This window comes from Eutrigla gurnardus (assembly GCF_963514095.1).
Source record: "Eutrigla gurnardus genome assembly, chromosome: 2".
In the NCBI taxonomy this organism is placed as follows: Eukaryota; Metazoa; Chordata; class Actinopteri; order Perciformes; family Triglidae; genus Eutrigla; species Eutrigla gurnardus.
In genome coordinates this window covers 19153553-19168773 of record NC_139916.1, presented here as the reverse complement: position 1 = coordinate 19168773, position 15221 = coordinate 19153553, and the positions used below count along the sequence as shown (strand labels likewise).

Sequence of the window (15221 nt, the reverse complement as noted above, 5' to 3'; positions counted from 1 at the left end):
CACACTGTGTGTGTGTGTGTTTGTGTATGAATGTGTGTGTGTCTGTGTCTGTGTGTGTGTCTGTATGTGTGTGTGTGTGTGTGTGTGTGTGTGTGTGTGTGTGTGTGTGTGTGTGTATGTGTATGTGTATGTGTGTGTGTGTGTGTGTGTGTGTGTGTGTGTGTGTGTATGTGTATGTGTATGTGTGTGTCTGTGTGTGTGTTTTGTCATTCTACCACAGATCTCTGCAGGTGCAATAGAGAAAGTGACAGAGAAGAAGAGAAACACAGCTGACCATTAGGATGCTATACCACATCCTTCATACTGTATCTCTCCCCCAGCGCACACATGCACACACACACACACACACACACACACACACACACACACACACACACACACACACACACACACACACACACACACACACACACTTCTTGTAACTGCAATCTGACTTGAACAGAGCAAGAAACAGAACAGTGGAAGAGATGGATCAGACCCTGTTTGTGTGTGTGTGTGTGTGTGTGTGTGTGTGTGTGTGTGTGTGTGTGTGTGTGTGTGTGTGTGAGTGTAGGTGGTGCGTGTGAAGTGTTTGTGTGACAGGCACGACGGGTTAGCTCTGAAGAATCAGCTTAAGCAAAGCAGTAGACATTTCTTCACAGGAGGAGGAGGAGGAAAGTCAGGGGATTTTATAGATTCACAATCACTGAGGATCAAAGATAGAATGAGCAAGGATATGTACACAACACACACACACACACACACACACACACACACACACACACACCTTGATACTTCACACAATATGAGGTATACGGCTCCTACGTACTGCAGTCATTTCTTGGTCACTTAGATTGTGGACACATCATTTTCCTTCAGCTCTTGGTGGAGTGATGGCCATCGCTGGCAGGTTTCTCTGTGAAACAGGGATTGTCTACCTAAGCTCCACCAAAACTTCATGGCTGTGTCAGTTAGTTAGTTCAACGCTTTGTGAAATATCTCTACAACTATTGGGATTGCCAGAAAACCATTGTCCTTAGTGAACTCTAGTGCCACCAGCAGGTCAAAGATGTTGCCTGTTCTGTGAAATATCTCAATATCTGCACAACAAATGAACACAAACGTTTGCAGAAAAAAAAAATCGAATTCAAGGATCCATATGCAGTTCCAGTACGCTGCATATTTCATGACCAGTAACTGCCTTCAGTCCTTATTACACACACTATTATACACATTTCAACATGCAAAATTGCTCACCAGCACACACACACACACACACATACACACACACACACACACATACACACACACGCACACGCATACACACACACACACACACACTCCCATGAGAACTGGATTCACACAAAGACAAAATAAAGGCACGATGTCTGAAGACTCGCAGGTTGAGGGGAAAAAATTAGTTGTTTTGAATTCTACAACTCCCCGGACGGCTCCAGTAAAAGAGCTTGATTGACAGGTTGTTAGTGACAAGGTGTTGTAAACTTTCACTTCCTGCTCCTCTCTGCAGGAAGTGAAGGAGTGAACCTCTGACCTCTAATGACTTCATAAGGATTCTTCTCAAGACTATACACTATGAAGTTAGAGATTAAGTAGGGACATTTAAAAAGATACCGGATTGTAAACCAGCTGTAACAGAAATACTATGAATACTTAATAATTTATTCTTTCATAAAATGGAACTAGTTCCTAATGAAAGGAAAGATGGAGTACAGCCTCGGGGTTAAAGTTATCGTGGCCAAACCATCCTCATTTTTAACACGGGTTATGGTGGACTGGTCTCTGTCTCGGACTGGACTCCAAATAAATGCTACAAATCTTCAGGCAGAAGAAATTTACAAAGTAAAAGTAGCTAGATGCTCCTCTCAGGACTAATAGTCCCCTGTATCCTAATAGAAATATGTCCTTTATCTCTTGCTAGGGCTGGATGTGTCCTACTTCTTCAATGGAAACCTGCATCGCCATCTACCCACATGGATCGATCAAGGACATATATTACATCTAGTTAGAGACGATTAGATTTTCCCTGAAGGTTCACTGAGAAAGTGAATAGAATGTTCCACATGATGGACTGCAGAGCCCCAACTGCTGCAAAGAGCGCCGTGTGCTTGTTTATTCGAGGTTTATTAACACTGAACCTCCAAACTGCACCCAATTCGAGGGGGCCCTCCCTTGGGTGCCCAGCAATACACCCACCAAGTGTGACATGGATCACATGACTAGTTCTCAAGATGTGCAAAGAACACAGACAGACAGATTCTTTGCTTGACAGTTATATACTATATAGTGACTCATATAGTTATACTACACTGGTTGACAGGGGAATCAGCTATGTTACATACAATTTTTTTATAAATAATTACATGAATAACATTATTTATTTGGTGTGTTTTAATTGACCAAACTTTGTAAATCAAATTTAATTCAATTTAATTGTTTTAATTATCCCTCATGGCAATGAAATGTGCTTTCTTTTTTGTTATGTCCGTTGGTGACTATTGAATGTGTAATGAATTGTCAGACAGATGTGAATCTTAAGAGCACATTTTTTCGTTGTATATCTTCATCGAGATCGGAAATAGTTCAAATTCATCAGTACGGCAAACAACATTTTTATCTCAGTGTCCAAGTAGTGCAAAGTGCATCGCTGGTGTCTGATTAACTCATCGGCCATCAAACTTTGCTTTTAAAGGTTCATAATTGTTTTTCTCAAACACACAATGATGTCACATTACCTGCAGCACATTTCTGACTCCCTGAGCAGGTCTAAAGTCCTCCAGACTGCCTGAACTTCTCTCAGACTTAGGAACTATGGAAATCCTTTTACATAGACCAAAAACGTACAGTATGCGTTGAAGTTAGAACCGACACACACTTAATTTTAGTTTTTTCCAAACTCTGACAGTTGGGATGTCTTGTGAAAACGGCCCATGGACTATCAGGCTGCTACCCCAGAAATTCTCAAATATTTGGATCTGATTAAGGCCCTGCAAATCCCCGCATACCACCGAGGAGCTATTATATAAGCTGATCTTTGTTCTTGTCAAGAGGAAACAATGTTTGGGTCACAGCATAAAAAAGAGGTGAAGGAAGTAGATTTGTAAATGCATACGACACGAGTGAAATGTAAGAATACGATTATAGTGGAAAGTGATGGTTAACCAAAAGAAAATCCCTGTTCATCACAATATTAATACTATTAAAGGGAAATTCAGGGAGGCTTGTTGTCTGCTGTGGGAGGTTTGCATCTATCAAGACGTGTCAGCAAAGGTCATCACACTGGTTTAACTAGATAATATGAAAAATGGGAAATGCTCTGTCACTGTAGGGTGAAGGGGGGGGGGGGGGGGGGGGCACTCCTGGTTGGCTTGACTTTATGTTTGACCTTTTCGGGAAGGAGAACTAATCCTTGAATATAATAGACTGTAAGATATGGAAAATGACTGTGCTGTTATCTCTGTTACCCTGGAGACCATCAGCAGCACCCAGGGCTGCTGCAGCTGCCAAGTTATTAAGCATCCAGTTTGTATATAATGGAAAAATACCTTTTCTGCCATAACTGGTCACTCGCCACATGCACAATGCTTTAACACAATAAGTAGGTCCTTGTATAGGACAGTGTTTTTCTTTCAAATATATATTTGTGTCAAACATCCAACTACAGCTTTCCTGTGAGAGTTTTTTTTTTAAATCAACATGTTCATCTTCATCATAACGTGTTTTTAGTTCTTACTTTATATATTTATATCGTCACTCAAATATTTTTCTCACACCACATTTGCATTCTAATGTTTTGAGGAAATTATAAAATAGTTTGAGCAAATTTGACTTTTGCCGTATTAAATCATCCTCGCTGTTTTCATTATTCAAAGCAACACGATGCGGTTAGATATAAACCACAATAAAATAATAAATAAATAAATAAACAATAATAATAATTATTATAATAACAATAATTATAATAAAATCAACACTTCTCCTGACCTATAAGTTTCAAAGATCAAGTAAATTGAACCTTGGTTTGTAACTAGACCGCTTTGCAACCGTGGTTTAATACTGGTCGTATTTCTTTTTCTTTTTTTCCAAATTTTACAACACATGAAAACATTATTCAAATATATTTCTCTCCCTGGGTGGAAACGGCTGCGTCTGTTTAAGTCTTATCCAGAAAAATCCAACATGAAAGAAATAAGACACCACAACAAAGAACCGGAACCTCAGATGGCTCCAGCAGATAACCTAAAAATAATGGAAAACTGAGCTGTATTTATGCTGTCTAAATACATCGAATAAAGACTGTGCACATGCAGAACATTAAACTTGTAAATAATAGCTCACGCCGTGCATCCCTCCCGTCCGCACGGCCCCCTCCCCTCTAATCTATCTATCTATCATTTACACAGATCTGCTCCGGTAAATGATGCATTCCCTGCATTAGATGTATTTGTTGTGCGAGTTTGAAAAGGCGTCGATAATCTGGGAGAGAGAGATAAGAAATGCCATTTATTCCGCGGCACTTTGGAGCCTATTTCCCGGGCCGATCAGCCCCCATTCTCCCCGACACCTCCAGCAGCTCGCTGATAACGATTAGGCTATTTATTATCTTCACAAAGAACAAAGATTAGCCAGCACCGATGAAAAATTACCCCGGGATGGGTTATAATCAGTGGGACCCAAGGATCCCAGCAGTGGATTTCTCTTTCAATCTGGAGGAGCGACTAAACACACACACACACACACACACACACACACACACACACACACACACACACACACACACACACACACACAATTTAAGGAGCCCTTAGTGCAGAAAATTATTATTTTGATGAACCATGAAAAAAAATATCCCACTACAAAAAAAATGCTAAACAAACAATACAGCGCTTCTTATACTGATTTAAGAGGCATAGGCTAGCCTACTAATAAAAAACATCTATATCAGCTCACATGTTTTTTGGTCACTTTATTTATTATTTTATCTTTATTATGAGGTAAAACCATTTCCTTCCAATGGCAGTCCTATGATGACATTCTCAGAGCCGACTCGGGCTGTGACCTCACTCTTTCTGCTGCGCTCGTGCGAGAAAAAAAAACTGTTAAAAAAAGAAAAAAAAAGAAGGGCGGATTGAATTAATGTCAAATCCTAAAATGGAAGTGGATGTTCGCCGGCGATAAGGTTTTTTATCGCCACGCCAGATCAAAAGAGCTCACACTCAAAGCATGTGTATTTCCACATTATCATGCTGATGAGCTCTAATGCCGCCACGCTTGTCCCCCCGGTACGCTCCGCTTTCTCCGCTCTATACGGCAGATTTCCTCTTAATGCTGCTGGAGAGGAACCGCAAATAATGACATTCACTTCTTTACGTTGCAAAAGACAAACAGATTTATCTAAATGTAGACTTATTTATAATTTATCATGGGCTTTAAGAGGGACTTTTATTCTGAAACTAAATTTAGATAGATAGATAGATAGATAGATAGATAGATAGATAGATAGATAGATAGATAGATAGATAGATAGATAGATAGATAGATAGATAGATAGATAGATAGATAGATATTTTAATTAAAATAAAATGTGTTTTCTTAATTAGGGTACAATCGAGTCAGATTCAGTCTTTGGGCAATGGGCATCACTGTTTACAACTATAACTTTTACAAGGTTGGTGGTATTAATATTGTTTCACAGAAGTTTTGGTCCTGCCATGATTTTCGCCAAAATTCCAGACGAATCCAATAGAAAGCAATGAAAACGTCATCACATTTGTGGTCCTGACCTGTTGGCTTTCCGATTTTACCAAACGATACGAACACCCAACTAAACAGTTTGCAAGGAACTTGTTTTCTTCCAGCACAGACGTCGACCATACTGCAAAAAAAAAACAAAAAAAAAAACGAGGTGCTTTACGGCAATATATTCTGGTGGGTTTCTGCAAAAAGAAATCCTCATTGAGGCCATTGGAGTTTGTTTTTGAACCAAATCTAATCAAATGTGTGTAGTCCGTCTTGGTTAATAGTTAACCACGCAGTGCATGCTGGCCTGCGTGCTCTCGGAAATCACAGCAGAGTCAGGAGGATGTATTATTAATGCTGCCACAGTGTAAATATCAGTAGCGGTGTCTTTCCTCGAGTTCATCCGCTGGGACTGCAGCTGACTCCGGGCAGGGCAGCACCCCCCCCTCTCTCTCTCTCTCTCTCCCTCTCTCTCGAAAAAGTTCATGTCCTGATTCAGTTTTTTTCTTTTCTTTTGCTTCACTAAGATGCACTGACGTCAGGAGACGGCGTCAAGCAGGCGGCTGTGTCGGCCGGCCAGGGCTGCACGCGCTCCCTCTCCAATTATTGTATGTCAATCAAGCGCGAGGGTAGAGAGAGAGAGAGAGAGAGAGAGAGAGAGAGAGAGAGAGAGAGAGAGAGAGAGAGAGAGAGAGAGAGAGAGAATCACCGCGAAAACTGTGACTGTGCTGTTAAAGGGACAGTTCAAGCCAAATTCCAAAACACAATGTTTTCCTGATAACTATTTTATTTTCCAACCATAGTTCATATGAAACTGCTCACAATAAGATCCGTGGATTTTTGTTTGTTTGTTTGTATTTGTTGGTGCTCTGAGCTTCACGGAGTGCCATATCGTCCCATAATAAGAAGGCAGATAATATCTGCAACTCACCCAAAAGAATATAGATTGATACATAGCACTACCGCAGGTAAGAGGAAAATGGGTGTCAATTGAAGTGAATATTACTGACACATCGTTCTAGTTGTGACAATGCTATATTTAAATTATATACCAGATATAATGATTTGTCTGTCTTTTGCTTATGATACAGTATTCAAATTGCAGGCTTTGGGCTAAAAGGAACTCAGCTACGTTTGATTTTTTTAGCCTGTTCATTTTAATTTGATTTTATAGTATGTTTAAGGCATATTACATGGGAGATGAAACATTCAATTCCACCAAGTAGCCTAGAACACAATGATAACGACCTGGCCCCGATGTGTCCCTCCACATGAGTACGGTAGAAGCGATTCTCTGGCGGACCCGCCTCTGAGGATCCGCAGAGGTGGTGTGCAATTGGCTGAGTCAAATCTTTTAATGGAGACTCCGCCTATGAGCTTGACAAGCCTGGCCGCGCTGTCAGCCACAGTTGTACGTGTTGCTTAAAGTCCCAGCGGACGGAGTACACTCCGACAAACACCCGCCGAGCACCGGAGAGGACCGACAGAGGACCGCAGCGACGAGAAGGGGGACAGTTTTCCCAAAGAGCTGATCGGACGCTGCGGGTGAAGCGCGTTGGCGAAGGTGCGGCGTGTTTATCTTGCTGTCATGTTGAGTGAAGCATCGTATTAGGAGACGGCGTGTTGGGTTGTGAGTGATGTGGTGGAGATGCTTTACCCCCCCTTTTTAATCTTAAGTTGCATCACCAGACGAACCGGGACCCACCTTTAAAAATATTAATATCTGATGTTTGTTTGTTGCAGGTTTCCTGCGTCAAACTCGACTCGATGTCCCGGAGAAGAGAGGAGTTTAAGTCAGAGGAACCGAGACAAAGCGTCTGTAAATGGACACAGTGAATATCTGGTGAAGGACACACACACATATTATATCGAGACCACCCCGCGTCCTCTTCCTGGATAGTCGTCCACTGTAACGCGACAGAGATGGATGTGGCGGCGGATCAGCCACGCTGGATGCATCACCACGCCGTGCTCAACGGCCAGCACCCGGACTCGCACCACCACCACCACCACGGCCTGGGCCACAACTACATGGAGCCCACGGCGCAGCTGCTGCCTCCGGATGAGGTGGACGTTTTCTTTAACCACCTGGACTCGCAAGGAAATCCGTACTATCACAACTCTGCCAGGGCCAGGGTGTCCTACAGCCAGGCGCACGGTAAGAAGAGCTTCACCGCCAGGCCCGCGCGTACACGCAGAGCAGGGGACGTGTCAACTAAGCAAAAGTCCATATTATAGCCTATTATATTTATGAAAACAAATGCACTTTTACACAATTAACAGAGTACACTTCACATGACAGTTTTCTGCTATTTGAAACAATTCAAAAACATATTATTGTGGATTCAAGAGTCTCATAATAAGATTTAAAAAATACCCTATTTGTGCAGTCAGAACCTGTTTTTTTTTAAAATACATAACATGTTGCTTCAGGATTGTTCCATTGTGGTATTACTTTGGTGAATGTGGGCTTTGTTACTTTATAGTGGTTTAAATCAGGCCGATGAATCAACAAGTCAACGTTATTGTTGCATCCATCCGCATCCCTTTAGGCCGACGCTGAATCAGCCTGTCGTCATTTGTAATAAATAGTCTGCCTTTGTGTTATTTCTCAGCTCGTCTGACGGGGACTCATCTAATCCACAGCCCCGGGATTTCATGGTTGGACGGAGGGAAAGCAGCCCTGTCGGCTCACCACCACAACGCCTGGTCCGTCAGCCCCTTCAGCAAGGCCGGCCTCCACCACCCGGGCTCCGCGTCCCCCGGCGGCCTCTCCGCCGTCTACCCGTGCAGCAACAACTCGAACGGCGGCCCCGCGTCTTCGCTGACGCCGCCGTCCCACTCCAGCCCGCATCTGTACACGTTCCCGCCGACACCGCCCAAGGACGTGTCCCCGGACCCGGGGGCCGCGTCTCCCTCCGCCACCAGGATGGACGAGAAGGAATCTATCAAATACCAAGTGTCGCTATCGGACGGGATGAAGATGGAGGGCTGCAGTCCGCTGAGGAGCAGCCTGGCCTCCATGAGCGCCCAGACCCCGTCCACCCACCACCCCATACCGACGTACCCCACCTACTCCCTCCCGGCGGCGCACGAGTACGGCGGCAGCCTGTTCCACCCGGGCAGCCTGCTCGGAGCATCGTCCGGCTTCAGCGCCAGGAACAAAGGCAAGACACGGTCCTGTATCGGTGAGTCCACTGCAAACTCATCAGAGGCCAGTCCCAAAACAGAATCCGTTAAATCCCCAAGTATTCAGACAGTTTTGGGACTTTTATATAACGATTATATCGGCCTGCTGTTTTATAGCGAGTCAGTGGCAATTTAACTAAACTACTAAACTCTCAGGTTAATACAGAAGTAGCTTTGTGTATTTGATTTAATTCGTGGCATTCTACTGTGTATATTATGTATGTATCAGTGGTGCAAAGAGGAGGTTATTGACCTAAAAGTGCAGCTTTGCATATATTTGTTTTTAGATAGAAAGCAAATGTAGCCTAATGCAAAAGGGCTATTTCGCGATCTTGTTGCATAATACACACATGGGCATACATCATTCAGCCTTTGTAATCAATGAAGTGGTTTATGAATCTTAGCCAACATAAAGATCTATAAGATTATTATCATGCACCTCTTTATGAGCGCAAATCCTACAACTTTAATTACTCAAAGGAATATTTACCAATAACAACACAAATAAAAAAAACTAAATGAGAAGCTTTTTTTTTTGTCCCGGACAAAATTCTCCTAAACAATTTACTGTTTAAAACTAAAACATCCAGATAGCCAGATTCATTTATCTGGATTTGATTTGTATAACGTTAAAAATAGCCAACCTGTAATGTGCAGTGTAATGTGAGCATAATTATTATAATTTTGGATATTGCATAACAACAACAACAGCAACAATAATAATACCCAAATAATTAATAATGATAAGACTATTTTTCTCAACAAAGGATCACAAAGTCTAGGCCTGCTTCCAATATTGAGCAACTTTGATAATCCTCTTTTGTTAACTGTGACTCTGTAATTCCGTCTGGCTGCAGCAGAAGTGGAAGCAGCCCAGAGGTGTGAAAGGAAGATCAGCAGGTGTACAGAGCCAAAAAACCCTCGTATTTAGGCTAGGAGTCGCTTCTCTGTTACATAAGACACTGATGCATTGTCCTGATTGTCATTTGATTACAGACCAGAAGACTCTCAGCTTAAGCCTTACTGTGTTGAACCCGTTTATTAGCAGGGAGTTAGTGCAGGGTAACATAAACTCACTTTGAATAACTTGGATTAAATATAAAAGCTGACATATCAACTGGCTGTAACATGATGACAAGATGAATTACAAGTTAAAATATTTCCTAAGAATATTGACCTGAATTATATTATTTTGTCTTTGGTTGTTGTTGTTGTGGTTTGCCTCACGAGTTTGGATGTGTAAAAGGAATTCAACTCACACCTTCTAATTTATTTTCTAAAAAGTGGAATATAATGTGCTTTGACAGAAGCATTATAATATTATTGTATTTAATCCATAATTGAAGGTGTTGTTTGTGGAAATACATTGTTTTAAATCTGATGTGTCCACTCAAATGTGTATGAACACATAATTCATTTAGAAAAGTATTAAATTAATTCCTGTTAGAAAAGATGATTAACATAATACAAAGTTTGGTCACTATACACACACATTCAACGTATTTAATAATACTGATTTAAAAATGTGCTGGTAAAGCACGGGGGAAGGTATACATTTCTTTTTTTTAAACATCACTGTGTCTTCCCCCTCAGAGGGCCGTGAGTGTGTGAACTGCGGAGCCACCTCGACACCTCTGTGGAGACGCGACAGCACTGGACACTACCTGTGCAACGCTTGCGGGCTGTACCACAAGATGAACGGCCAGAACAGACCACTCATCAAACCCAAACGCAGGCTGGTGAGTCCCGTCAGTGTATAAGAGAGTGAATGAGAGTTTGTGTGTGTGGGGGGAGTACATAAAAAGAGTGTACGGTGGAGGGAGAGGGGGGGGGAGGAGGCACAATTCCAGGAAAGTTATATTTTTCCAATCAGTTTCCAGGAATTGTGCTTCTCAGTCACCTCTTGCTCCTTCATGGCCGAGCTGTTAGCAGAGTGGGACTCTGTGTTGTTTCTCTTATCATTATTGCTGCTACTTCTGATACTGTCATTGATAGCAGGGCCAGCAGCCCATCCCTCACAACAACGCATGGCCTGCCTGACAGTTTATAATGCTGCTCATAATGCTGCTTTTTTTAATTGTAGGGCGATGGATTTTTAAATAAACTGAACAATTACATGTTCATTTTTGGGTTGAAAAAAAAATCACTTTCTCCTCAACTATAATACATCATTGGATTATGTGAAAATACATTGTCACAAAGTTGCGAATTGGTTGTTTTTGGGGGTGTTTTTTCGGTTTGTCTGTCTTTTGGAGATGTGTGGGTTTTTTGGGGTTTTTACAAGAAAGTGTGTCTCGGTGTAAAGGTACAGAGCAGCTTTTGAGTTATTCCCCATTATGAACTGCTTCAAACATCAGTGCTGCTGCAGTTGGCCAGACAGCCCAACTTCATGCCACACTCAGTCTACAAAGAACTGAAAAAAACCCACATAAACATACCACGTTAGGAGAGTCACAACATAAAATAACATAGCTGGAAATGCAAGCATTATAGGCTATGCTTTTTTTATTGCATGCTCATTCTGCCAATTATTTGACTAAAATAAGGATTAATAATTATTCATATTATATGATCTTTCTAGTTATAATTTCAAAGTAAAGCCTCATTTCATGCCACACTGAAGACAGCATTTAGACACTTCAGATTTAAAACAGGTCTCATGGGAATTGTTTTATTTCCCAATTTGTTCTTATTAAAGCAGTATTTAGTAATCAAGGAAGAGTTATTTAATTTAATATGCAAAAACACGACAAAAGTGCGAAACTTCGCACTGATTGAAGGAAAACAAGACCAATTGAGATCAAAGCGCTGAGCAAAGAATTAAGACGATTCGACCAAATACACTATGTCGAATATTAGGATTAGAATATATTATTAGTATTTTTCTAATATATTCAAGTGATCAGTTTGTTGACGCACGTCGACTGATCGCTATACTGACCTGCAGAACGCGACGCTGCCCGTTTCACACAATATGAGCGTTTAATTTCAGCGCCTGGTTCTATTATAGCATATAATACAACCATATATCAGGCCGGGTTTCCGTGCGGCTCGGCCGGATCGCAGTGCTCCACGGCGCCTTGTGTTCAGCGGCAGCAGCTTTCTAGCTGTTTCCTATCCGGATATCTGACCGGTCCAGATAAAGCAGCGGGGCCAGCGCCTGTTTCCTCCTTCGGCCTCCCGACTATAGGCTCGGATCTCCTTCCATAATGCTCAAGCTCTGCGGCCACCACACAGAAGCAGCAGCACATTAAACAGAAGAGGATTGGACCAGCTGATGTTTGAGATGGGGAATACAACTTTGGGATGATTATATCAATAAATAGGTTATTTCAAGTTGTGTTCGATAATACATTCATCAGAACATTTTGAATGAGGGTGGATATTAATGTATCCATTTAATGGGAACATGAAATAACCAGGTGTGAAGAATCCACCATGTCAGAGCTCCTCACACATCGGTTTGATCTATTTTGTTCACACATTTCTATTTCAAATCTGCTGTCCAAATACTGAGAAGGTAACTCCCTCAAACTGCATGTAGAGCTGCAGGGTTTACTTTATCAATACATTTTTTCACTCAACAGAAAATGTGTTGGCAACAATTGTGATGAATGGATGAATAATTCATTTAAATGATTTATAAATTTAGAAATGTACTCGTCCCAGGCTCTCAAATGTGAATATTTTCCATTCTTACTATATTATATGATGAAGTGAATATCTTTGGGTTTCAAACTGTTACTCCAACTAAACAAGACATCTGAATATGTCACCATGACCTCTGGGATTTGTGATGGGCATAAACTAATCTCATGCGTGGTTATGTTGCACTGTTGTTAATTAAGTAGCCTATATTATAGAAATATGTTCCTGAATGTATTCTTAAACTGACCCGCTCTGTGTCTGCTGGTGCCGGCGAGCTCTAATCAAAGCTGAACATCTTTCCACAGTCTGCTGCCAGACGAGCAGGCACCTGTTGTGCCAACTGCCAGACGACGACCACCACACTCTGGCGGCGCAATGCAAACGGAGACCCGGTGTGCAATGCCTGCGGCCTCTACTATAAACTGCATAATGTAAGTCTGCGACTGCTGATCGCCAAGTTGGTCCCGGGTCAAATAGACGGGAAGTATAGGCAGGCAGGTCACGTTGATGGTTGAAGGATAAGAGAGGCAGAAAGGGGAGAGAGAGAGAGGGGGGGGGGGGGGGGGGGGGCACTGTTTTACTCTCAGACACTGTTGGACTCGTTGGTGATTTCTTTCTTTGTGCTTTATTGTTTCCATGGTAGGCGTAATCCCCTTGAGAGTCACAATGGTGGGACTGTTTTTGAGTGGGACCGCCATATGAATGGCATTAAGACTGGAGGCATCAAGATATCAAGAGAATAGGCACTAGGGATGCATATTTTTAAAGGATGAATCTGATGTTTTATATTTTTTATGATGGTCAACAAATAAATCCCAAAAAGTATTTTTCTGTGCAGTCAAAACCAGATATATCTTATTTATTTGTGACCTCCATTGTTTTCCAAAATAAAAAAAGCATTCATGAGCTACACAACTCCACACACACAATTCAAATGTGTATTTATTCACAGTTAAAATGAGTCCCTAACAAATGCACTAAATAATGTGAGGTACAAACGACAGTGACTGAAAATAACCCATTAAAAAAAAAAAAGATCTATATCTTAGTAGGAACCAATTTGTGCCGTGGACAGGGAAGTAGGAAAGCATGGAGTACTGCACAGTTGATTTTGGTTTATTCATGGGATTTGATGACAAAAACAACAATATGGAATATTTCTTTATCCTTTAAGTGAGAAAACATAACAAAAACATAACAGAAGAAGACTGATTTATGTTTATTATTATAATGTATTATTATATTTCATAAAATGAATTTCTCAGTTTGAATTTTCCCTCCAAACTTGACCGAATCACTCACCTCCTCACTCCTCCCTCTCTACAGGTGAACCGGCCTCTGACCATGAAAAAGGAGGGAATACAGACACGCAACCGAAAAATGACCAACAAATCCAAAAAGGGCAAGCGGGGCTGCGACAGCTATGAGGAGTTTTCCAAAAGCTCCCCCTTCAGCTCTCTGGCCGGACACATGTCCATGGGCCACTTGGCGCCTTTCAGCCACGGCGGACACATGCTGCCCACGCCCACCCCGATACACCCTTCCTTTGGGCACCCGCACCACTCTAACATGGTGACCGCCATGGGCTGAGAGCGTAAGGAGAGGAGTTAAGGAACGCTGGGGGGAACCTGAGACGGTCGTGTGGTCGGGGATGAGGGTCTCACTAGAGGACAGTGTGTGCAATGTTACAGACATGCAGTTTGCGTGTCTTCGTCTTGACTGTCTCTTGATTGATTATGCCAATGGTATATTGGAGAACACACGGATATTACCTTTTTACTCCATATCTATAGGTACATATTCGGATGGAGGAAGACAGACAGGGCTATTCTGTCGGCCAGGCACCCACATGTAAACACAACAAATGTCATTGCACCTCATGGTTTTGTCCCCACTGGCAGCCTGAGTGACTGCAGCATGGCTCAGTGTGTGCCGAACAGGTTTATAGTAACTGTGAATATTGTAAATGTGTGAGACCGAAGGGGGATCTCCCCAACCATTTAATGAAAATATGCTGGATTTTTTTTTTCTTATGGACAATTTTAAAGGAATTTTCACAAAAGAAAGAAATCAAACAAAAAAGGTTTATGAATGCTAATTTGACACTGTTTATTATAATTATTGTTATTCTAATTATTATTATTATTCAGATAATTTATTTTCACTGCCTTTTTTTTCTTTTACTATATCACCTGTATCATAATATGGATACTGTTATCCCATTTATGAATATATTTTTAGCCAAAGCGCTTTCTTTGAACTGGTCAACATTTATACTCCTAAGAAATAAAGAGATCAAGTTCATTATTCCTTCTGTTCCGTCTATTCAATATCCTCTAGTTAATATTTGAGTGCTCATAACAAGAACCGATACAGAAATTAACTTGGCTAATTGTGATGTTCTCATGGTGGGACAAGGTATCACACAGAATATACAAATGTGAATGCACCGTTAGGTAATTAATTAACACGATTAAAAGCTACAATGTCAGTAATAGCTATTTGTTTCTTTGTACCATTCTAATAACTATCTGAGCTTTATCTTCTGTGCATCAACACTCTGTAGCCTCCTTCATCTCTGGATACATTTTCAGAAACCAGCCATGCTTTTCTTCTTTTTCTATCTACAACCTATAGCTTAGCTTAGC

The 15221-nt window shown here is 41.6% G+C and overlaps 1 protein-coding gene across 2 annotated transcripts; it reads left to right on the top strand.

Moving 5' to 3' along the window:
- Nucleotides 1-7130: 7130 nt before the first annotated feature.
- gata2b (GATA binding protein 2b) lies at nucleotides 7131-14880 on the top strand. Of its 2 annotated transcripts, none has more exons than XM_084029282.1 (6): nucleotides 7131-7300; nucleotides 7480-7894; nucleotides 8352-8903; nucleotides 10519-10664; nucleotides 12879-13004; nucleotides 13900-14880. In XM_084029282.1, the coding sequence occupies exons 2-6, from the start codon at nucleotides 7660-7662 to the stop codon at nucleotides 14161-14163; spliced, it is 1323 nt and encodes a 440-aa protein (XP_083885408.1). In that variant the 5' UTR covers nucleotides 7131-7300; nucleotides 7480-7659; the 3' UTR covers nucleotides 14164-14880. The 2 variants fall into 2 exon arrangements, with proteins under 2 accessions (XP_083885408.1, XP_083885407.1); XM_084029281.1 differs by having other exon boundaries at nucleotides 7132-7300; nucleotides 8352-8924.
- Nucleotides 14881-15221: the final 341 nt, after the last annotated feature.

Excerpts from the sequence above, each read along its gene's own strand:
- gata2b (XM_084029281.1), top strand. The coding sequence starts at position 7,660 with ATGGATGTGGCGGCGGATCAGCCACGCTGGATGCATCACCACGCCGTG. Across the intron at positions 10,665-12,878 it reads TCAAACCCAAACGCAGGCTG|TCTGCTGCCAGACGAGCAGG; the intron begins GTGAGTCCCGTC and ends ATCTTTCCACAG. Across the intron at positions 13,005-13,899 it reads TCTACTATAAACTGCATAAT|GTGAACCGGCCTCTGACCAT; the intron begins GTAAGTCTGCGA and ends CCCTCTCTACAG.